At 41.8% G+C, this 21,390-nt stretch overlaps 1 protein-coding gene across 4 annotated transcripts; it reads right to left on the bottom strand.

The window, feature by feature from the left end:
• Nucleotides 1–280: 280 nt before the first annotated feature.
• LOC121534084 (LIM/homeobox protein Lhx9) lies at nucleotides 281–14,132 on the bottom strand. 4 transcript variants are annotated; one of them, XM_041840538.2, is made up of 6 exons: nucleotides 13,887–14,132; nucleotides 9,637–9,864; nucleotides 8,382–8,584; nucleotides 7,412–7,770; nucleotides 4,242–4,441; nucleotides 1,208–3,564 (listed from the first exon to the last, which is right to left on the bottom strand). In XM_041840538.2, exons 2-6 carry the CDS (start codon nucleotides 9,817–9,819, stop codon nucleotides 3,313–3,315), a joined length of 1,197 nt encoding a protein of 398 aa, XP_041696472.1. In that variant the 5' UTR covers nucleotides 9,820–9,864; nucleotides 13,887–14,132; the 3' UTR covers nucleotides 1,208–3,312. The 4 variants fall into 4 exon arrangements, with proteins under 4 accessions (XP_041696473.1, XP_041696472.1, XP_041696471.1 ...); XM_041840539.2 differs by lacking the exons at nucleotides 1,208–3,564; nucleotides 13,887–14,132 and adding an exon at nucleotides 281–769 and having other exon boundaries at nucleotides 9,637–10,265; XM_041840537.2 differs by lacking the exon at nucleotides 13,887–14,132 and having other exon boundaries at nucleotides 7,412–7,767; nucleotides 9,637–10,265.
• Between the last annotated feature and the right edge of the window lie 7,258 nt (nucleotides 14,133–21,390).

Raw genomic sequence — 21,390 nt, forward strand, 5'->3', positions numbered from 1 at the left:
AGGAGGCCATGTGTTTACAAAATGACATTTGTGACAAAATAACGTTTTTTATAGCAAGCTGATTCTATAGAGGGTAGAGGTAAGAATGTGTGGGGTAAGTGAAGGAGGTGCAGGGGAAGGGTGCGTGTGTGCGCGTGTGTGTGTGTGTGTGTGTGTGTGTGTGTGTGTGTGTGTGTGTGTGTGTGTGTGTGTGTGTGTGTGCGTGTGTGTGTGTGTCTGTGTGTGTGTGTGTGTGTGTGTGTGTGTGTGTGTGCGCGTGTGTGTGTGTGTCTGTGTGTGTGTGTGTGTGTGTGTGTGTGTGTGTTTGTGTGTGTCTGTGTGTCTGTGTGTCTGTGTGTGTGTGTCCTGTAGTGTTGTTGAATGTCTGCGGTTTCTTAATCCTACTATAGCCCCTGTGCTACCATGCTGTTCTGCTATATACATCTATGTTCCTATAGAACTTTTTCCACTGTGTGTGAATGGCATTCCAATATGAGCAATGTCAAGTCTTTTTTCACAATGATATCAGTAATAACACACTGTATTCTTCTCCGTAGTTGGATTCAAACATTCAGTTAAAACGTTTTAAATATTTTTTGGTTGTTGTACATTTTTTGGACTGAAACATGTTTTTGTTAATTTATTTCTCAATATTCTATCGTCTTATCCTAATATTGTCTTTGTCTTCAATGGTGAGGAATTCCGACCAAAGTTTTCCCCTTCTCTTAATACTTTAGGGAATTTTCAAACGTCGGGAAGTTTGGCTGTAATGCCCCAAGATTTGTTCTCCCTGAAAGAAATAATAGAGTAACAATATATTAACTACAGAGCAACCTGGCTTTATAGGTCTGCATTTCCTCTTACGTCACCTTAGCACTACATATATAATATATAGATATATCAATCAATGTATGCTTTGCAGCATTCCTTTTTCCATTTTAAAAAGTTATATAGCCATATTCATGCATTAAAAAGCAATTTTCATAATTTTTGACTACAGGGTTTAGGTGCAAATTCATGGGGCATTACTTCAAAGCTGTAAACACCATAAAATAGGAAATAAAAATTCTAAATGAAAGTAAAAATGTGGAACGTTTGTTTTAATTGGTCAATCAATCATTGAATGCTTTTTCATTTGTTGACGTGAGTAAAATAATAGAACATAGTATCTAAGGAATAACACAAAAATGGCAAGTGTAATGAAAAATAAAACTCATTTAAAGCAAAGTATTTTTTATTCACACAAATTTAATAAGATATATAACAACCGTTTGGTCCATAAATATTTAAGGAGAAATAGTTTCTATACACCATCTTAGTCAAGAAACAGGGAAACATGGACAATCTCGATAGAACACTTACTGTACTCAACTATTAACACGGAGATCAATATATAAGATTATTGGATTAACCAACTATATCTGAAAGAGTGCACAAATACTTTCTATGACATCGCTGGCCCCTTTCTAACAGGATACACCATAAAAAGATCTTCAGAAATAAGATGCAAAACAGTACAAAACTAGTGAGGCGTCAAAAGGATGTGAATCAGTCAACAAACAACACATATAATCCTGAAGTTCACAAACTTTCTTCCAAGTTATAGCATAAGGCACATAGTAGAACCGAGTTAGGCATCTACTTCATCAAGTAGATTGAGAGTAACACTATGTTCTACAATAGAACAAATTGTGACAATTACAATAAAATGTTTGAACCCCGCAGCAAGGACTCTCTTTTTCTTTGTAGTCTCCCTGTAGCTCAGTTGGTAGAGCATGGCGCTTGCAACGCCAGGGTTGTGGGTTCGTTTCCCACGGGGGGCCTGTAAGTGGCTCTGGATAAGAGCGTCTGATAAATGACTAAAATGTTAATCTGCACCATGTAGTCCTGCTTTGCTATCAACCACAACCCGACGCCAACGACCTTAAACAGCTGGCCCAGGAGACAAAAAAATAAAAAATTATGTAACCCCCGCAGCAAGGACTCCTCTTCCTTTTGTCTCTCTTTCTCTTAAATCAGCCAGAGGAAAAAAAAAAAATTTGGTCTGTTCAGTAGCAAGTGTCGGTAAAGTTTAAATATGGCCAAAAAGGACAAAACGTGGAGGATGATTTCTTTGTCCCACTGGCTGTCTACCATCTCCAGTTTTCCGAGGTCATTGTAATGTTTCTGTCAGCTTCTACACATCTAATGTGCCACATCGTCATCCCTCACTTTTTATTAGATTCCTCTCCTCCCTTCTTACCTGTTTCAGAATCAACTCTTCTTTTACCCTGAGCAACATGATAATAATGCACTTTTCACTGGGCAGTATATTGTCACTGTGCAATTGTATTTAACAGTAATTCTACGGGCACGCTGAATCCAGATAAACTACTGTTTTTCCATTCGTGTGTTGGTATGTAAAATGAGGCCAACAGATTAGTAAAAAGTGCTCTATAATGGAAACAATAATTTCAAACAGTGCCCATTAACTCTGTCCCAATCAGAATTTCACTCACTGATTTCTATTGTTGACCACGTTCTAATATCAACGTGATTGCACTACATGTTGGACAGTTACCACTGAACAGATCTATAGATTTGTTCCATTCTTATTATTTTCTATCACAGTTGAGGTGTATCATGTCAAGACAAAATGCATGTTGAGGTCACAGCAGCCACCTGGCATTTGAGTTGTAATGTTGGGGTTATTGTAATGTATACAACGCAATTTAGAGATTAGAAATGACTAATCTATATAACGCTCCCATGTCTTGTAACATCCAGGATAACTCTGAATGATCTTTTACACAACATTCTGCAAATTCATATTTCAATGATTAAAAAAGGGGAATATCAAAATATGCCTTAAATAGGATAGAGCTAACATAGTATTAATGATTTGAAATTAATTATCAGGGGCGGATAAATTTAGACTAAATCAAATCAAATGAACAAATGAAATAAAAGAAAGTACAAATATTATACTATTCTCATTTAAATAGTTTCATTTGGGCTGTGACCCAGATTGTTGAACCCTCTAAATAATTTGTCAACGCCTTCCAGATTCAAAACGTCCTTTGCACAAAACCAGTCACTAAATACGTTGACTACAAACTCAGCTGCCAAGAGGTTGCAAGTGCTACACATCAAAAGGATTTCCTCCTGTTTAAATGTTGCTGTAGTTGTTGTCGTTGTTCTTGCTGCTTTTTGTTGTGTGTACAGTACAGTACAGTACTTAATGTATCCATGGAACTGTCTCTGTTTTCTTTAAAGATGTTGTTTTAAAAAATCGAATTGCAAATTGGGGGAAAAAAACAAAAATGAGTTAAGAGCTAGGAGTCGTAGAGCTTGCTAGAAAAGGTTTGTCAAGGTAGTCTGTGAGGGGCTCCCCGAATCATGGCTGTCCAAACTAGACGTGACGGAGGTCACTACAGTGATAGAGGGATTGGTCAGGTCTGTTAGTGTGGCCGTGCTGGAGGGGGGTGTCAGAGCGCCGTTGTCGGACGAGGGTGGAGGGAGTGACGTGCCGTCGGCCTTGTCAACACCATTCTCCTGACGCAAAACGTTCCTTCTGAATTTGGCTCTTGCGTTTTGGAACCATACCTGCAAACCAATCCAATCCAATGGCTTTTACTTTATGTTTACGTCTGATGTATATTTTAAAATATATATATATTAGCAACTTATTTTCTTTATTTTCTTAACAATAAAATGGTTCTGTATCTATTTGACATCACAGTGTTGTCCACTAGCTGACTCTCCTGGTAGAATAGAAAGAGCAAAGTACAATAGCTACAAAAACTGCTGATTTTTACGCCATTACTTTGGACTCAGGGAGTAGAAACCACATGAGAAATGACCAGCTGAAAGAGTTTTTCTTTTGTAAAAGATCCTTACAGACTTGTGCACTCTCTCTGTGTACGTTAGTTTAAGTTACTCACTCTGTAAACGTTAGTTTAAGTTACTCTTGCCACCACTGACCCAGGGAGACTGGGAGTGATTAGTGGATAAATGATATGTCTATAAACCCAGAACACTACAAATACACTACATCTACTTCATACAGTACACCTAGTGCCTAACAACATTCCATACAACTCAACATTGGTAGAAAACAAATTAAACATTTTATTAAAACCAAACAAACCAAAAAAGGATGAATTAATTGGACTTGAATGGAACTGATGGTCAAACAAAAGAACAAACGGTGGAATGGAGGATATAGTGATGATGTCATACTAGGTCAGAGGTCAAGAAGGAGAGCGATGGCTTCTGCTTACCTGTAGAACTCTTTTGGTGAGGCCTGTCTTCTGGGCCAGCTGTTTCAGGTCCTTGGCGTCTGGGTTGTGGTTGATAGCAAAGTAGGACTTCATGGTGCGGAGCTGGTGGTGCTTGAAGGAGGTGCGCATGCGCTTGTTCTTCTGGGAGGGAGGGTAGGCCTGGTCACGGTCCAGGTGGTCCCCATCATTCTCATTACAACCTGACCAAGAGGAGGAGGGGGAAGAGGAAGTGTGAGGTTAGAACAGAAATACTGGTACATTGGAGAATGCATTAAGTGCATTGCAGAATAATAATAAAAATGTAAAGGTGGGCTGCTGCTTGATACTCATTTTACATTTACGTCATTTAGCAGACGCTCTTATCCAGAGCGACGTACAGTTAGTGAGTGCATACATTTTTCATACTGGCCCCCCGTGGGAATCAAGCCCACAACCCTGGCGTTGCAAGCGCCATGCTCTACCAGCTGAGCTACACGGGAATACACTCGTAAATATAATCCCTAGAAGATTAGATGGACAGCACTCCCCCAAATTGTTAAGTATAGAAAGATACAACACTACTGGAGCAGGGTTGGGATTAGTTCATGATGGCTACGCATTCCATTGAACAGAAATTCAAGACACAAAATGTCCGTAAACTGGCCATAATTTTCAGTTAAGATTCAATTAAATCTTTCATTGAATCATAATTACTCCAAATTGAACTGACCCGAAACCCTTAGAAAGTATTTAAAGCAGATCTACAGTAAGAGTTAGTTGATTTGGTCCAGCATTTCTAATCCTCTGCGTTTAAAGAAAGTAATAATGTCTTGACATTAAAATGTCATCTCTACTTCCAACATGCACCATAATATTAGGTCCTTAAATGTTTATGGGAAAATATTTACAATATTTGATTGACATTCCATGATCAAAAGACAACTATTTTAAAAGTCAACACATCCAGCAGACATGTTTATTGCATACATAGGCCTACTGTAGCTCTCTATGACAGACTTGACTCTTTCTACTATATCACATATAGTGATCATCTCTAAATCTCTGTCTAATAAACTACAACAATTTAGCAGGCCGATAATTTATTCAAAACACCTTTCTTGTTATTTCCGTCCCCTGCAAATGCAAATCACTAGTTTAAATGACAGACTTCAGTGCCGGTTTCAAAGACCCAAACTGCATTGCTCCAGTATCCCTAATTCTGGTTTTAGTGAATCCAGAACTAAGCATGAACGCAGATGAACCTATGATTAAATAGCTCTGGGCTACACAATAAATCTTCAATTTTTTTATCTAACCTTTATTTAACTAGGCAAGTCAGTTAAGAACAAATTCCTATTTACACAATGACGGCCTACCCCGGCCAAGCCCGGACGACGCTGGGCCAATTGTGCACCGCCCTATGGGACTCCCAATCATGGCCGGTTGTGATACAGCCTGGAATCGAACCAGGGTCTGTAGTGACGCCTCTAGCACTGAGATGCAGTGCCTTAGACCGCTGCGCAGACAGGTCTACTACTAGATTGTTCATCACTAACTTGTAACTTAAAACACTTATTTTCAGATATCAGATGTGCATCCTAATTCATGACAGACAAGCATCTTAAAAGCACTGCAATAAATAACACCTCAATCTTTAAATCCTATTTTCCTCCAGTGCCTTTCGTTCTACAACTACCCACCAGGGGTCGCTACGAAAACATACTTAGCAGCAAAGTATAGCCTGCCAACTGCAAGGTCGACATGGGACTGCATTGGAGAATCCTCCAAAGACGTATAGGCATACAGAGGAGATGGAAACTGAACATTATAAACCGGATCTAGACAATATCAACGTTTTTGCCCGCACCTGACTGTGAAAGACAGGCAATTCCTGATTTTGGAATGCTACATACAAAAGCAGGACTTAATTCTGAGTTAACTACAAGCGTATGTCTTTGCAGTGCAACCAAATGTGCTTTAAATATGGAAAATGCACATCTATAGCTAAACCTAAATAAAAAAACGGAGACCAAATAATTGTAGTGGGCATATTGACATTATCTATCTCGATTATTATCCTTGTCATTATTAAAACGCAAAATACAGTAGCCTAAAAAAAACATAAAACGTTCAGGAATAGGCTTGGCATATTTGAGGACATAACAAAAGCACCTCATGATGCCAGTTAAAAATGAAAAGTTATTTTTGATGATTTTTTAAAAATTATTCTATTGTATTCCCGCTCCATCTTTCACTTTTTCTGAGAACTGTGCTGACCTTCCGAGTATGATTCAGAAGTGGTTGGACGCCAGGGATTCCTAAATCACCTTCAATTAACGCAGAACAATTAACACTCAGATTACCCTTATTCATTTTATTCATGGTGAACAGAGGAAACTTGGCACACAATGACAAACTTTCTCAACCGGACACTACTTCTAAAAAGGAACAACAAAAGAGAATCTGCGGGGTTGGTTGCATTATAACATTCAGCGTTTTCAATGCCATATTTTAAAAGTAAAATTAGGCTAACTGTAGGCTATAGCCTAACGGAGGAGGCAATGTCCCCCAAGTAAGACGAAAGGCGAAAAAAACGGCATTAGCTGCGGCACAATTTAAGCAAGTGAGGCTGAATTACCGGTACCCCTTGCACGTGCGTATAGGTCACCCATTACCCCCTGCACGTGCATATGGTTCAAGTTCATGTGTGTGCCCATTTTAGGCATTCGATAACCTAATAAGATTCTTAATTATAAAATGTAATCTAATGTTTAACTGGGGGGTCAATTTTCTATCATTTGACAACATGAAATTTAGCATAAAGAGGATAAATGCAAATAGGCTAGCCCTACTTCATGAACAGAGCACACATTCATAGCAGGCCTCTTCAATTTTGTGGAATGGCCAATTGTTATCTTTCTTGTTCCCCCTTTTTGGTTAAAATTGCATTCGGAGTAGGCCTACGGCCTTAAACATGGTACAAGCCAAAACAAATCCCATCAGCCAGCCCAGCCAGCTCTATATTCGTCAATGGCTTTTCTGTTCAGTTCACCAGGGCGCGTTGGTGAACATTATATTATCCCTAACCATTACATCCCCATCGAAACGTTATTTTAAAAGAGTGCAACAGCATCAATTCCCCGACACAACTCCCCAACCAGCCAGTCATCTCATCCCCTCTGTCTCCTCACCTGAGTTGTAGCTGGTGATGTCTATGCCCATGGCGGGGCTCTTCCTCTTCCGAGGCCTTCCCTTCTGAGCTGTTCCAGTGCCATTGAAGTATGGCAGCGCCAGACCTCCACCTTTAGCCGCCATCTCGGCATAGTTGAGGCCAGGGTGCGGGTACTCTCCCTGGGCTATGGTCTCGAAGTGGACCCGGCAGTACACCAGGCTGTCTTTCATGCCGAAGTGGTCGCCGGTGGTCAGGGTCTTGTTGCACGTGGTGCACGTGAAGCAGCTCAGGTGGTACACGGAGTCCCTCGCGCGCATCACCATCTCAGATGCCGAGATCCCGAGGTGGCAGCGTGCGCACCTCTGCACCGAGAACCTTCTGGAACAAGGACGCGCAGACATCACACTTCTAAAACACTCACAACAGGGTTGAAAAAATGGAACACTCTCACACACTGCGAGGAGAGGGGGCTACATAAAAGACACCTCCATGTCGTTATTGTTTTTTATTCAGCAGTTTGCTTATAATGTTATAACCTCCGTCCGCAGTTTTGGTATAATAACACCTCGGTTTTGCAGTGGAGATGTCAGGTTGCCTCTGATATTTATAGGCTGCATCGCTACAGCTATTTCTATTTCCATGTTGTCGGTTAATTATATGAGGCCTTGTATGCCCAGTTGAATAAAGCTATACTCGATCGAACCAATACATTCTACATTTAACCTAGGCCTATAGCCTATTTGCATTTTTCCGTAGTTTGTGTTATAGGCCTAAGGTTTCAGACATTAACAATAGTTTGTATGACAGGCCTAATACCAAACAGGGAGAGAGAGAGAGAGAGAGAGAGAGAGAGAGAGAGAGAGAGAGAGAGAGAGAGAGAGAGAGAGGGAGAGAGGGTGTGTGTGTGTGTATGTTCAATTATCGAATAATAAAATCAATAATTTCACTAAGCCTGTAGAAAAACAATTCATAACCTTAGGTTTTCTTACCTGTAGTAATCCTCTTTGCAGTAGATGCTGCCATCCTTGGCGAAACACGTGAGCTCTGACTCCAAATGCTGTTTACATTCACAGCATTTGAGGCACCGTAGGTGCCATTGTTTGTCCACAGCGAGCAGATAATATCTATCCGAGATTTTGCCTCCACAGCCGGCACACAACGCGGGCTTCTCAGGGCCCATGGAAGGCATGGTCTGGAGGGAGAGGGAAAGGAGGGGGATATTAACGTGGGAATGCATGGCTCACATCATGCGCCTGTGGTTAAGCCTATACTTATCATGTGGGGGTTTGGCTTGTGTGTGAAAAAACTGTAACATATATGAAAATTACATATTACACTAATATCAGCATTGCACCATTTTCTTGAAAATAAATAAAATAGTAAGTAGCTCGATAGTTAGATTTTAGGCCTATGACAGTTCAGTTTAAAAGCAAAATGAACCCTAGGAAATTCCTGCGGAGCTGGACGTGTATAAACATACAGGGCCCATTGTGTTTAGGGAGTAACTGCGTTCAACTTATCTAACAAATGGAGCCTGTATATATAATTATATTACAATGACAAAGAATAATTAATGTCGCTTCATTGCACGTTTAAAATAAGATGTATCGACAGCCACTAAGCAGGCCTATATCCTCCTACTTTTACACGCCTATAACTTAACCATAAATTACAACAATTACTACTACTACTACTACTACTAATAATAATAATAATAATAATAATAATAATAATAATAACACAAATTATGTAGGCCTATAATAAATTATTATGTAGATGCTAATAATAACCAAGCTAATATAGGCTTATTAGGCTATCTCTGTATTTACTGTTTAATTATAGCCTATATTATATAAATAAATATTAACAACAGCAATTTGCTATTTGCTCAAAATATAAATTGTGTAACAAATTGGAAAATTCTGCATAATAATTGTCACTTTTACTGTATGCGCTTTCACTTAACAGGTTGATAACTGAATGTATTTTTATTACATACGAAAACTTCCCCAGACGAGCATACAATTTAGGCTGCACGTTTTTGTTTGTTATTTTGGGCAGAGGAACCTGTAAACTCAATATTAACCACAACATTAAGACTTTCTTTCGAGTGATTCTTTATATTAGCCCAACTATAGGCCTACCTTCTTGCGTTTAAACAGTTATTCCCATCCGGATGTAGGTGTTAATCGTCATAGATGTCAGAAAAAAACAACAACATTGAATTGCGTTAATGTTTCTCACCGCTTCCCTTCCGTTGAGCCGCACGCCCTTGGCCAGGCGCGAGTCGGTTTTGGATCTCCTCTCCATCTCCTCCATGATGCCCTGGATGTGGTCACCGGAGATCCCGTGGAACAGCATGGCTCCCGCTCTTGAACGACGCAATGTGCAACAGCTCGTTCCTGCCTTGTAGCCCACAACTTCCATATACAGCTCTGCGTCGGGTAGGCTCAGAGCATCCGACTGGTTCTGCTGCGAGACAGGCATACACACACAACAGGCACACAGCTCAGCTCACCTCCTCTGCAAGTGTGCAAAGCAAACTGGTGGAAAACGACTACAAATCGGTGTAGAGATGAGGAACGGGGAGAAGTCAAGGCAGGAATAAACTGTTTTCCTCTCCCCTGAATGTCTTGTTGCCAAAAAATAGAAAGTATAGTCCAGCTGATCCGGCGGTTGCCAGTACACGCACTGATGATGATGATGGTGATGATGGTGATGGTGATGAACGGTTAAAATGGCAGAAGTTTAGATTGGGTATTTTTCTCTCGACAGTCCCCCACCGATCTCCCGTTATAGGGTTCCGTGTGCTTGAAGGTCAGATTGGGACTGCCTGAGTTGGAGAGCCGTGTTCTATTTGTGAAGAGAGCAAAAGCCTGCCCAGTTTGGATAATTTGGTAGGAGGAGTCGCCCCTTCTCTCTATGCCACTGATTTCTATTCACCAACAAAGAGCTGTCACTCTCCTCTCAAACCCGCCGTGCATGCTGGCTGCGAGAGCGTGGAGAGAGACACTTTGGGTATTGACATTTTCATTACTTTTCTTTTCTATAGGTTTTAGTTACCAGACACATTAGTGGAGACTAAATCGCAGTTTAAAGACAAGATACGGTTTAGTGATATTTGCATAAGCTCTTCGTGTGATTGAATTAGAAGGATAAGCTTTGGATATTGAATTGTAATTTGAACTAATTTTAATATGTTTGAAATGTATTATGGAGTTACAGAATTCTCATTTGTTGAATTTTATTCGATAACTTTATGTGACACGTCGTATGTGAAACAGTCGTGTGAGGTGATCTTTTTTTACTCTTGTCAGGTACTTATTTGCCGCCATGTATTTTTCAATGTGATAATATATTTACCTGTGAGCATGCTGTGTAGGCCTAACTAAGTTAGTCTATAACATGTTTACAATAAAAAAAAAGTTCCACATTTTGGATTGGATATTTTTTACTTTAGGCCGAGATTATATTGTATTAGTTAAACGCTCACAGGCCTAATTTAACCGGATCCTGATTAATTAATATTAGCGATTACATGCTGTGTGTGTGTGTGTGTGTGTGTGTGTGTATGTGTGTGGGTGTGTGTGTGTGTGTGTGTGTGTGTGTGTGTGTGTGTGTGTGTGTGTGTGTGTGTGTGTGTGTGTGTGTGTGTGTGTGTGTGTGTGTGCGTGTGTGCGTGCGTGCGTGTTGGGAGGTTGGGGCGGGGCAGTGAAATGTTATAGGGAGAAGGCAGCTACAGTAACTCCTTAGAGAGAATGGTAAAAGATTATCATAGCCAACATATGTCAAGTTTAGCCTACAAAACACAATGTAGGCCTGCAAAATAGTATAATATGGACTACGATAAACATGCCTCAAATAGCCTAGTGCATGGCAAATACATATAGGCCTATTCTAAAACGAACAGATGCCAGACCCTTTTCTAACCAACATAATAAGTTAGCCTAGTTAAGAAACCTATAGAGTAGCCTAAATGCATTTTCTAGTCCTCCTAAAGCTGCATGCGCTGAAGTGACAGTGTCAAGCTTCCATTCTGTGTAAGTAATGTAATTACAGATTTTAAGCCCAATCAATGCTCTCTCAATTAAACAGTAACCTACACTCAATGGAAACTAATTATCCGCCACTAACTCTTCATTAGCATGCCCATCGTCTCTCCAATTAACCCCTCTGTACTCAAACTATCGCGATACACTGACAGACAGGTTTCTCTCTCAACTACCTCATCCCCATATTGTTATTAACATTGTTATTTATTTTGCTCATTTGCACCCCAGTATCTCTATTTGCACATCATCTTCTGCACATCTATCACTCCAGTGTTAATACTAAATTATAATTGTAATTATTTTGCACTATGGCCTATTTATTGCCTTACCTCCATAACTTACTACATTTCACACACTGTATATAGATGTTCTGTTGTGTTATTGACTGTATGTTTTGTTTTATCCCATGTGTAACTCTGTGTTGTTGTCGTTTTTTCCGCACTGCTTTGCTTTATCTTGGCCAGGTCACAGTTGTAAATGAGAACTTGTTCTCAACTGGCTTACCTGGTTAAATAAAGGTGGGGGGAAAAAATGTGTGACAACACGCACCCATGATATTGGCTAAATCTGCTTGTTTGCTTGTTTTTTGCCATTGATATTTTGTACTTTAATCCAAGATATTGAATTCCATTAAATATATTTATTGTTCGGATACCATGTTGTTGAAGAGGTAATTGATAGTATCTATATAATTAATGTGTGTATTATTTTGTCCCCAAGGCCCCGGCCGAGGCCTGACAGACAATAAAACACGTCTGGGAGAATTAAAGGTTTTGTGTCAGTGGACAAAAGATAACTCTGCTTACAGTCCGGACCATTAATAGACTCCCCAGAGCTCAATGGAGTTGCAGGTGCGCTTCCTCTCGCCAACACCAATCATTTTAAGACGTGTTACATTTCCATTTTGTCCCCGGGATCAGAAGTCGGGTGTTTAATTGGGCCCCCCTAGATAACACGGCGCGGAAATGTCCAAGCTTTAGAGGAGGTGGATGTGCTAGCAGCAGCGGAGTTAATTCGCGCTCTGTCAGTTTCATACCACTGAGGTAAAAAATGTAATAGAAAAATACTGAGGATTAATTTCACGTGGACAAAGAAATCTTAAAATGGCAGAAGAAAACATGGTGTCAGTTTAGTGTGACATTTAATTGCAGTGTTTATTACGCGTTCCCAAGAGAGGATATAAAACGCAAAGTGTCCCACCTTATTTAAACACGCTTATAACCTACTAAATGTTTTGCTTTTGTTACCTATATTTATTTCAGAAACTAAAATGAACCATGTATGATTATTATTATTTCATTGTGCATCTTCATAAGGAATACGAAATGTTCTATATATCCCCTTGATGCGTGTCTCCCTTGCCTCCAGCAATGACATTTCATCCGAGTGAAAAAGGATTAAAATGCGTCAATGCATGCATGAGCTCTCCCAGTGTTCATCTCTCTGAAATGGAAATCAACCTTTTTTTATTTTTTTTTTCCTTAACAAAATCGAAATGTAACCTTATTCCCTCTTTCTCGGGTTTAGTTTATAGCTAGGCCTATTTTACAAGTCTATGGCATAGCAGGTTATTGGTTATAAATGCATAATTATTTGCTATATGATAGAAGAAGAAAAAATAAAAATAAAACATTGATGACGCATCATTCAGTAATGCCAATAATGATGGCGGACACACATTAGTATCTTCTAAGGAAAGTAACTTATTGGTCTCTAAACGCGTTGGCTTTTGTTTTTGGGGGGTGAATTCATACCTGCATTGTTCGTAACCATGCCAGGCTTTTGTCTCGTGAAGAATAAAATAAATAAAAAGAAATATAGCGGCCAACTAAAGTATTTCCATTCCGGTCAGAATTCAGAATTCATCGTTATTTTACTATTATTTGGGTGACTCGTGACATTTTAGAACTGGCAACACATTTAGGCTACTATTAATTATTGTTTAGTCCGTATTCCCTCTGCTTTCCACTATTCTGCTGAGACTTTGCTGAGAATCACCTCTTAACCTCTGCAGTTCAGTGTATTGTGCAGTGTCTTCTCAAATTCAACCTTGGTTGTTTTTTTTGTCAAACAAAATGTTGACCATGAACATGTATTCAAAAACATTGACAGATAAGATAACCATATTTGAACTATACCACGGGTGGCTCAATGTTGACTTTGGTTTGCTTGTGAATGAAATAAATAGGCCGTATATCGCCAATCCTTCCGCATCTCAAAGCTCAGTAACCAGGCAGTAACACGGCTCACTCTATCTGTCATTAATACGAAGTCTTACAGCTTGCACACGCACAATCTTTTCCACTCCATGCATCAGGCCTGTATTCTATTTCAATGTCATTTTTCGCACCTCGAAAAATATTAGCCATGTGGATATAATGTATAGCACATATACCGATTAATTGCGTGAAAATGTGTATTTCATGTGAAAGTTGAGGTTACCTTCAGCTGAGAATGCGCCGTCCTGTTATAGAAGTCAACCGTGCGTGGAGAGGTTGGCCGGGCTGTATAGAAGAGAGAAGAGGAGGAGGGAAAGGAGAGGGAGAGGATGGCAGAGATTCTGCCGGTAGATGGGGGTTGTTCCTTGTTTCTTGTAGTCCTAGTGAGTGTCAATTAAAACAAACCCACAGCTTGGCGAGAAGACAATTATTATATATTCTTCTCCCTCCACCAAACCCTCTCAAACACACGGATAATGAGAGCTCACGAGACAATGCTGAGACACACACACACACGCACGCACGAGCACGAACACACACACACACACACACACACACACACACACACACACACATCACGGGTTTGTCCAAAATATCAGCATGTCAATGAACATATGAATAAAATCTAGTCAAGTGTGTTATACACCCCAGATTACAGTGGGTTCTGATGGGTCCGTGGTAATACATCATTGGATGTTGCAGTCAAACTGTATTAACAATAGGCTATCTGGCATCAAGATACACCACGCCTAAAAACATTACAGTGCATAGAAATGAAATGTTATTCAATTGAGTAGAGTATTATTAAACGTAAAATTAATCCATGTGTCAGATGACATAACCTAGTAGGCACATTTTATACTAATAGGCTATATTGCCCAAATCAGGGAGAAAACTTAAAACGGTTGGAACGAAATCTTGTGATGTTGAAGGCAGAAATTAAATAGTCACATTCACTTTCTCCTCTGAAATGGGCTGGGCTTGACATCCACGTTTAGTGTTTTCTAATCACATGAAAAAATACCTTAAATTACAACTCCCTAGGTCTTTGAATGGTTCCATTCCAATTTGAGTCAATCCCTGTCTCCCTTCCTGTCAACAAGATATAGGCCTACCGGTAGGCCTTACAATGAACAACGGAGATGGTCGTTATACTTATGCTATAGTGAAACGGTTGGGTCTGGGTATATCGTTACGTTACCGGGGAACGTCAACAGGAGCGCGTGTCACCTCGAGAATCCCAATTATAGAGTGTCATATTATGTATGTCGCGCTGTCCGGAGGCAAACTGCTCCACGGCTGTCGCAATTCCACATAGCAGACCACTATTTCACAGAAATCCGTTATTGTGAGTATTTGTAAATATTCTATCTAAACCAAACATAGCCTTCACAATTTCGGTTATCTCGGTTAACCCAGAACTAAAGTTTTGCGTAGCCTAATTGGTAATCTCTTATGTTTACTTATCTGTCCACAAGAGATTACAAGTTCGCAAACAATTTGGAAATTATTTCAATGCAGCCAATATTTTCTCCAGTTTACAAATGCGACACAATCTTGACTGCTTATGAATGTGGATGGTGGGTTGGTTGGTTTACGTTTTAATTATTTTTTCAATGTGATGAAGAAATGTGCAAAATTTGTCTTATTCAATTTTGAGAAATATTGTGCATGATTTAGAATATATATAGGCTATTGGCATTGGCATAACAGCAAATGCATTGAACTGCCATAGCCTATTCAGTGCATGTCAGAACATGTATTTCATCATATGATTAAAAAAAGGGTGGGACTTCTCATACATCTTCAGACTGAATAGGGATCTACCTGAAACCAAAAAAAAAATTGTTATTAGAAAGGTTCTCCTATGGGGACAGCCAATGACAACAAACTCTCACAGTCTCAATGCAAAATTAGAAATTTCTCCAAAAGTAAAATGTCGAAGTTGCTCCAAACCTCAAATTTCGAAGTGTTTTTGATGCCTTTGGTTGACTCCTCCTGCTCAGTATTGTTCAATTTCTCCAAAAGTCAAATTTAGAAAGTTAAGGGTTGGGATAGGGTCATTATTTTTTTCTTTTTTTATGAGTGTCCACCACTGGGATCAATCCAGAGTCATGGGATCCAGAGTCATCATGGGATTACGCCCATCCACCACCACCACCACACATCCACCACCCCTGTCCACAACGCCATATCAAAACGCAAGCCTACTTGATGGTAATAGTGCTCACTGTTGCCCCTAGTGGCCGGATTTGAAGGCATTTTCCGACGTCCTCAGGACATGGATAGATGTCCAATTTCGAAGTCACTCTTGAGCAATCTGCCTGGCCGAAGAACCCTTTTAGGTTCTAGATAGCACCTTTTTTTTCTAAGAGTGTAGCATCATTTGAAGGGTTCTTCCCCCCCCCCCCCCCTATTTCTCTCTCCCTTTCCTTCTCTCTCCTTTCCATCTCTCCCTTTATGCTGCCTCCAACAGCTTTCTCCTTCTTCCACCCCCTCTCCCCTCCTCTCTCCCTCCCTCTCTTCCCCCTCTCCCTGCTCTGCTGGAGCCCATATCACAGCCCCTGTACAGTTCCCTGCCAGATGGAGAATAGGAGAGCTAGCTCTTAACTAGCCAGCCTGAGCCTATGAACACCAACTGCTGCCTCCCTGCATGTCTGTATCTCCACAACAAATCCAGGCTGCCCCCCCCCCCACCACCACCACCACCACCACAGACTGAGATGCACCCAAAAAGTGCAGTCCCAAACTCTGCTGTAACTCAAGGCTACAGCTCCCCCTCCCTCCCTACCTCCTTCCCTCCTTCCCTCCCTCCCTCCCTCCCTCCCTCCCTCCCTCCCTCCCTCCTCCCTCCCTCCTTCCCTCCCTCCTTCCCTCCTCCCTCCTCCCTCCCTCCTTCCCTCCCTCCTTCCTCCTTCCCTCCCTCCCCCCTCCCCCAGTCTCATCTGGCGGTGGCAGGGTTCTGGCCTGTCGCAGCCAGCTTGACCACCAGTTGAGACATGGCTGAAAAGCCTACTGCTGCTCAGCGCTATTCACAGACCTACTGCTGCTCAGCGCTATTCACAGACCTACTGCTGCTCAGCGCTATTCACAGGCCAGTCTGTCCAAAGGAATCTGGCGTGCTGACTGTCACTCAGAGGTGCATGGTGTTTTTGTCAGGCTGTAATTCTACCACAGGGAGCTGCTTGTCCATCTGACCAGTGGTGAAGCTCCTGCCCCGAGGCCAGATGACATTGTCTCTGTTGCACAACCAGACGTTGATGTTTGGAGGGGCTGCTCATCTGCTGCTTGGATCAAGACACACACAAACACACACACACACACACACACAAAGTGCAAAGAAACCACCCTCCCACTGTGATCTCTCTTTGTCACACACAAACAAACACACACACACACACTTCTCGGCCAGATGCTGAGACTGATGTGCCTTTCAGGCGTCACGTGGCAGCTGACACTCCAATTTTGCCCGCCAACCCCGGTGTCAAACCCTGGCTGGACAGCGACGATGGAGGCTGAGAGTGACTGTGGCTGGGCCTACGGCCACGGGGGTTGTGAGTATGTGGTTGTGTGTGAGCGAAACAGAGAGAGAGAGAGAGAGAGAGCTTGGCCTGTGAGCTGGGGAGGATAGAAGCCTGTCTGGCGAGCCAGGGCTCCAAACTGGACAGGTCCCCTGCATGTGTGTCTGCCATGCTGGATCCTCTATCAGACATACGGCAGGACAGCAGCGGGATCTAGCTGCTCCAGAACAACATATGCTTCCGCTGAAGGTCAGTCAGAGTGGCTCAGTCCGAAGAGCCTGACATAAATACACTACTAGCCACTGCCCAGGCAGACCGCCACTCAATCCACAGCCTGAAATGGATGTGCTATGGCTCTGCCAAGACAATAGCAGACACAGTGAAATGGGGCTCCATTGCATTTTCTTTTGTCTGAGATGAAATATCCCAACAAAGAAAGGCCCAGAAACATTGTACAGGCTGATTTAACCAGAAACATTGTACAGGCTGATTTAACCAGAAACAGTGTACAGGCTGATTTAACCAGAAACAGTGTACAGGCTGATTTAACCAGAAACAGTGTACAGGCTGATTTAACCAGAAACAGTGTACAGGCTGATTTAACCAGAAACATTGTACAGGCTGATTTAACCAGAAACATTGTACAGGCTGATTTAACCAGAAACATTGTACAGGCTGATTTAACCAAAAACATTGTACAGGCTGATTTAACCAGAAACATTGTACAGGCTGATTTAAATCATTTATATATTTCATGGAAATTAATTCAGCTCCACAGTCAATTTGGATTATGCTTGACACCGCATAACTATGGATACTACTTAAATATAGCAGTAATTTCTTCAATTACAAAATAGTTCAATCACAATCTTTTCTGTTTACACATACATGTAATAATAATAATTATTGGACAGGACAATAATATCTTAAATATAGGTTAAATATTTAAAACATTCCCTGGGATATTCTAAAGAATCCAGAATGCACAAATATATCAAAACAAAATGTATTTGTCACGTGCACAGGATACAACAGGTATAAACAGTGCAGTGAAACGCTCACTTGCAAGCTCTTGCTCAACAATGCAGTATTCAATATCAAAAGATAAAGAAATAGAAAATCCAGAATAGAATACAGCCCTGTATGTCATGAAAAGGTCCCGACAACTTGACAAGCCAGGAGAGAGCGGGGCACATTTCCACTTTCCTGCTTCTGGCTACCATGAGTTTCCCAGATATCTGTCTAGCTAGCGCTGCGGAGGGACTGACTGAGTGCTGTGTCGCTGTGTCTCAGTAGCACAGAAGAAGAAAAACCTTTCCAACTGTGCCATCAGTGGAGTGAGGCGACGGAGAGAGATGAGGCAGACATGAAAGTTGGCCTATTTCATGGTCAGGCTGCAGGAGCGTGCAGGCCCTGAATGGCAATGCATCTAGCGTAATGTGACAGACAAGTCCCTAGGCAAAACTCCCAGACCTGCGGCAGGCAGGCAGGCGGGCCCAGGTACTTGATGACTGTGACACCTTCGTTCGCCATTCCGAGTAGAAGTGTTGTTGCCGCTACGCTCTGCTGCCTCGCTTCACAACCGTCGCCCAAATAAATTTGCCTCTCATCCAGGCTGACGACGCGTCGCGGCGAACCTGTCCTGCTCAGCACTGTTGGGATCATGAATTTCCTTGTAGCCGCTCGTCGGGGTTTTCTCTTGATCACTAAGCACTTTGCCTTTGGGACCCACCTGCCCGGGCCAGTAGGCGGCTGCGAAAGGATTCCGCGGCAGACACACTCACTCATCCCGACACCGTTTGCCCGATCAAGCGGATACAGGAGAGTGTGTGTGGCAGGTTTGGAGCCAGTGCCCCTACCCACAACCCACTGGGCACACACTGGTTGAATCAACGTTGTTTCCAAGTCATTTAAATGAAATTACGTTGAACCAATGTGGAATAGTCATTGAATTGACTTCTGTGCCCAGTGGGAAGTCACACAGGTTAAAACTGCTCTGGGTTTAACACACACATTACCCTGATGTAAGGTTGTCCTCAGCTCACTCTGGCTTTAGGACTACTCTGTGCAGTGTCTTGTACAATACCTAAAGTCTGATTTTAGAGGAGACCTTCATTGCCATTTTGTGTGTCTGTCAATGTCTGTGTGTTTGTGTCTCCATGTCTGTGTGTACGTGTGTGCATGCATGTGTGCCGGTGCCTGTTAGTGTGTGTTGGTGCGGGGTGGTCTGCCTCCCAGTGTTGCAGGGCTGATGAGAGGCCCAGGGTCCATTAGGGCTGTGTGTCGGGGGAGCAGCTGCAGGGAGACATGGAGAAGCCCTGCGTTGCCAGAAGGCTCCTCGGTAAATACAGCAGGGAGTGAGTTTGTTTGTGTCCACCGCCTATTTGTTAACAGGTTGACTCCATCAACTGATGTTCAACCAGCTAGCCAGGCTGAGAGATGAACCTTGGTCCGGCGACTATTTAAACTGCACGTCCATTCAGTTGGAGGCAGACAGTTCAGTGGAGTGTTTTTTAAATGTTTCAAAAATATGTGTGCATACGTGTACATTTGGAAGATAAATTACCAAGGGAAAGTGGCAAGATGTGAGTTTCCACTGGCCATGCCTCTAATAGTTATCTCCTGAAGGTAAATATCCTGTACTGTACTTCTGAGTGTGCTGGATGTTCATCTCATGCATTCCCTCTGAATATCTATATAGTAACAATAGTATCATAATCATCTCAGACATTAATTCAAATAAAAATAATACATGTCAAGTCATCATCAATCATATATATATTTGCAGCACATTCCATCATTGAGGAAAAATGAACAAAATCATTGACAGGGTAAAATTCAAAAAACGAAAAACCAAATTTAGACTCCACATTTTCCAGTGTCCCACTGTTGTGAGACTAAAATCACACTAAGAATTCATAGCAGGAAGGTATTACACACACTCCACTCTGAATTACATCATTTAGCATGGTGCTGAAAACAGACACACACCACTCTGAATTACAGTGCCTTGCAAAAGTATTCATCCCCCTTGGGGTTTTTCCTATTTTGTTGCATTACAACCTGTAATTTAAATGGATTTTTATTTGGATTTCATGTAATGGACATAAATAATGGAAAAGTGGTGCGTGCATATGTATTCACCCCCTTTGCTATGAAGCCCCTAAATAAGATCTGGTGCAACCAATTACCTTCAGAAGTCACATAATTAGTTAAATAAAGTCCACCTGTGTGCAATCTAAGTGTCACATGATCTCAGTATATATACACCTGTTCTGAAAGGCCCCAGAGTCTGCAACACCACTAAGCAAGGGGCACCACCAAGCAAGCGGCACCATGAAGACCAAGGAGCTCTCCAAACAGGTCAGGGACAAAGTTGTTGAGAAGTACAGATCAGGGTTGGGTTATTAAAAAATCTCTGAAACTTTGAACATCCCACAGAGCACCATTAAATCCATTATTAAAAAACGGAAAGAATATGCCACCACAACAAACCTGCCAAGAGAGGGCCGCCCACCAAAACTCACGGACCAGGCAAGGAGGACATTAATCAGAGGCAACAAAGAGACCAAAGATAACCCTGAAGGAGCTGCAAAGCTCCACAGCGGAGATTGGAGTATCTGTCCATAGGACCACTTTAAGCCGTACACTCCACAGAGCTGGGCTTTACGGAAGAGTGGCCAGAATAAAGCCATTGCTTAAAGACATGTTTGGTGTTCGCCAAAAGGCATGTGGGAGACTCCCCAAACTAAAATTGAGCTAAATTGAGCTTTTTGGCCATCAAGGAAAACGCTATGTCTGGCGCAAACCCAACACCTCTCATCACCCCGAGAACACCATCCCCACAGTGAAGCATGGTGGTGGCAGCATCATTTGAGATTTGAGACTGGGACGGAGGTTCACCTTCCAGCAGGACAATGACCCTAAGCATACTGCTAAAGCAACACCCGAGTGGTTTAAGGGGAAACATTTAAATGTCTTGGAATGGCCTAGTCAAAGCCCAGACCTCAATCCAATTGAGAATCTATGGTATGACTTAAAGATTGCTGTACACCAGCGGAACCCATCCAACTTGACGGAGCTGGAGCAGTTTTGCCTTGAAGAATGGGCAAAAATCCCAGTGGCTAGATGTGCCAAGCTTATAGAGACATACCCAAAGAGACTTGCAGCTGTAATTGCCGCAAAAGGTGGCTCTACAAAGTATTG

The sequence above is a fragment of the Coregonus clupeaformis genome, chromosome 20, assembly GCF_020615455.1.
Source record: "Coregonus clupeaformis isolate EN_2021a chromosome 20, ASM2061545v1, whole genome shotgun sequence".
Taxonomy (NCBI): domain Eukaryota; kingdom Metazoa; phylum Chordata; class Actinopteri; order Salmoniformes; family Salmonidae; genus Coregonus; species Coregonus clupeaformis.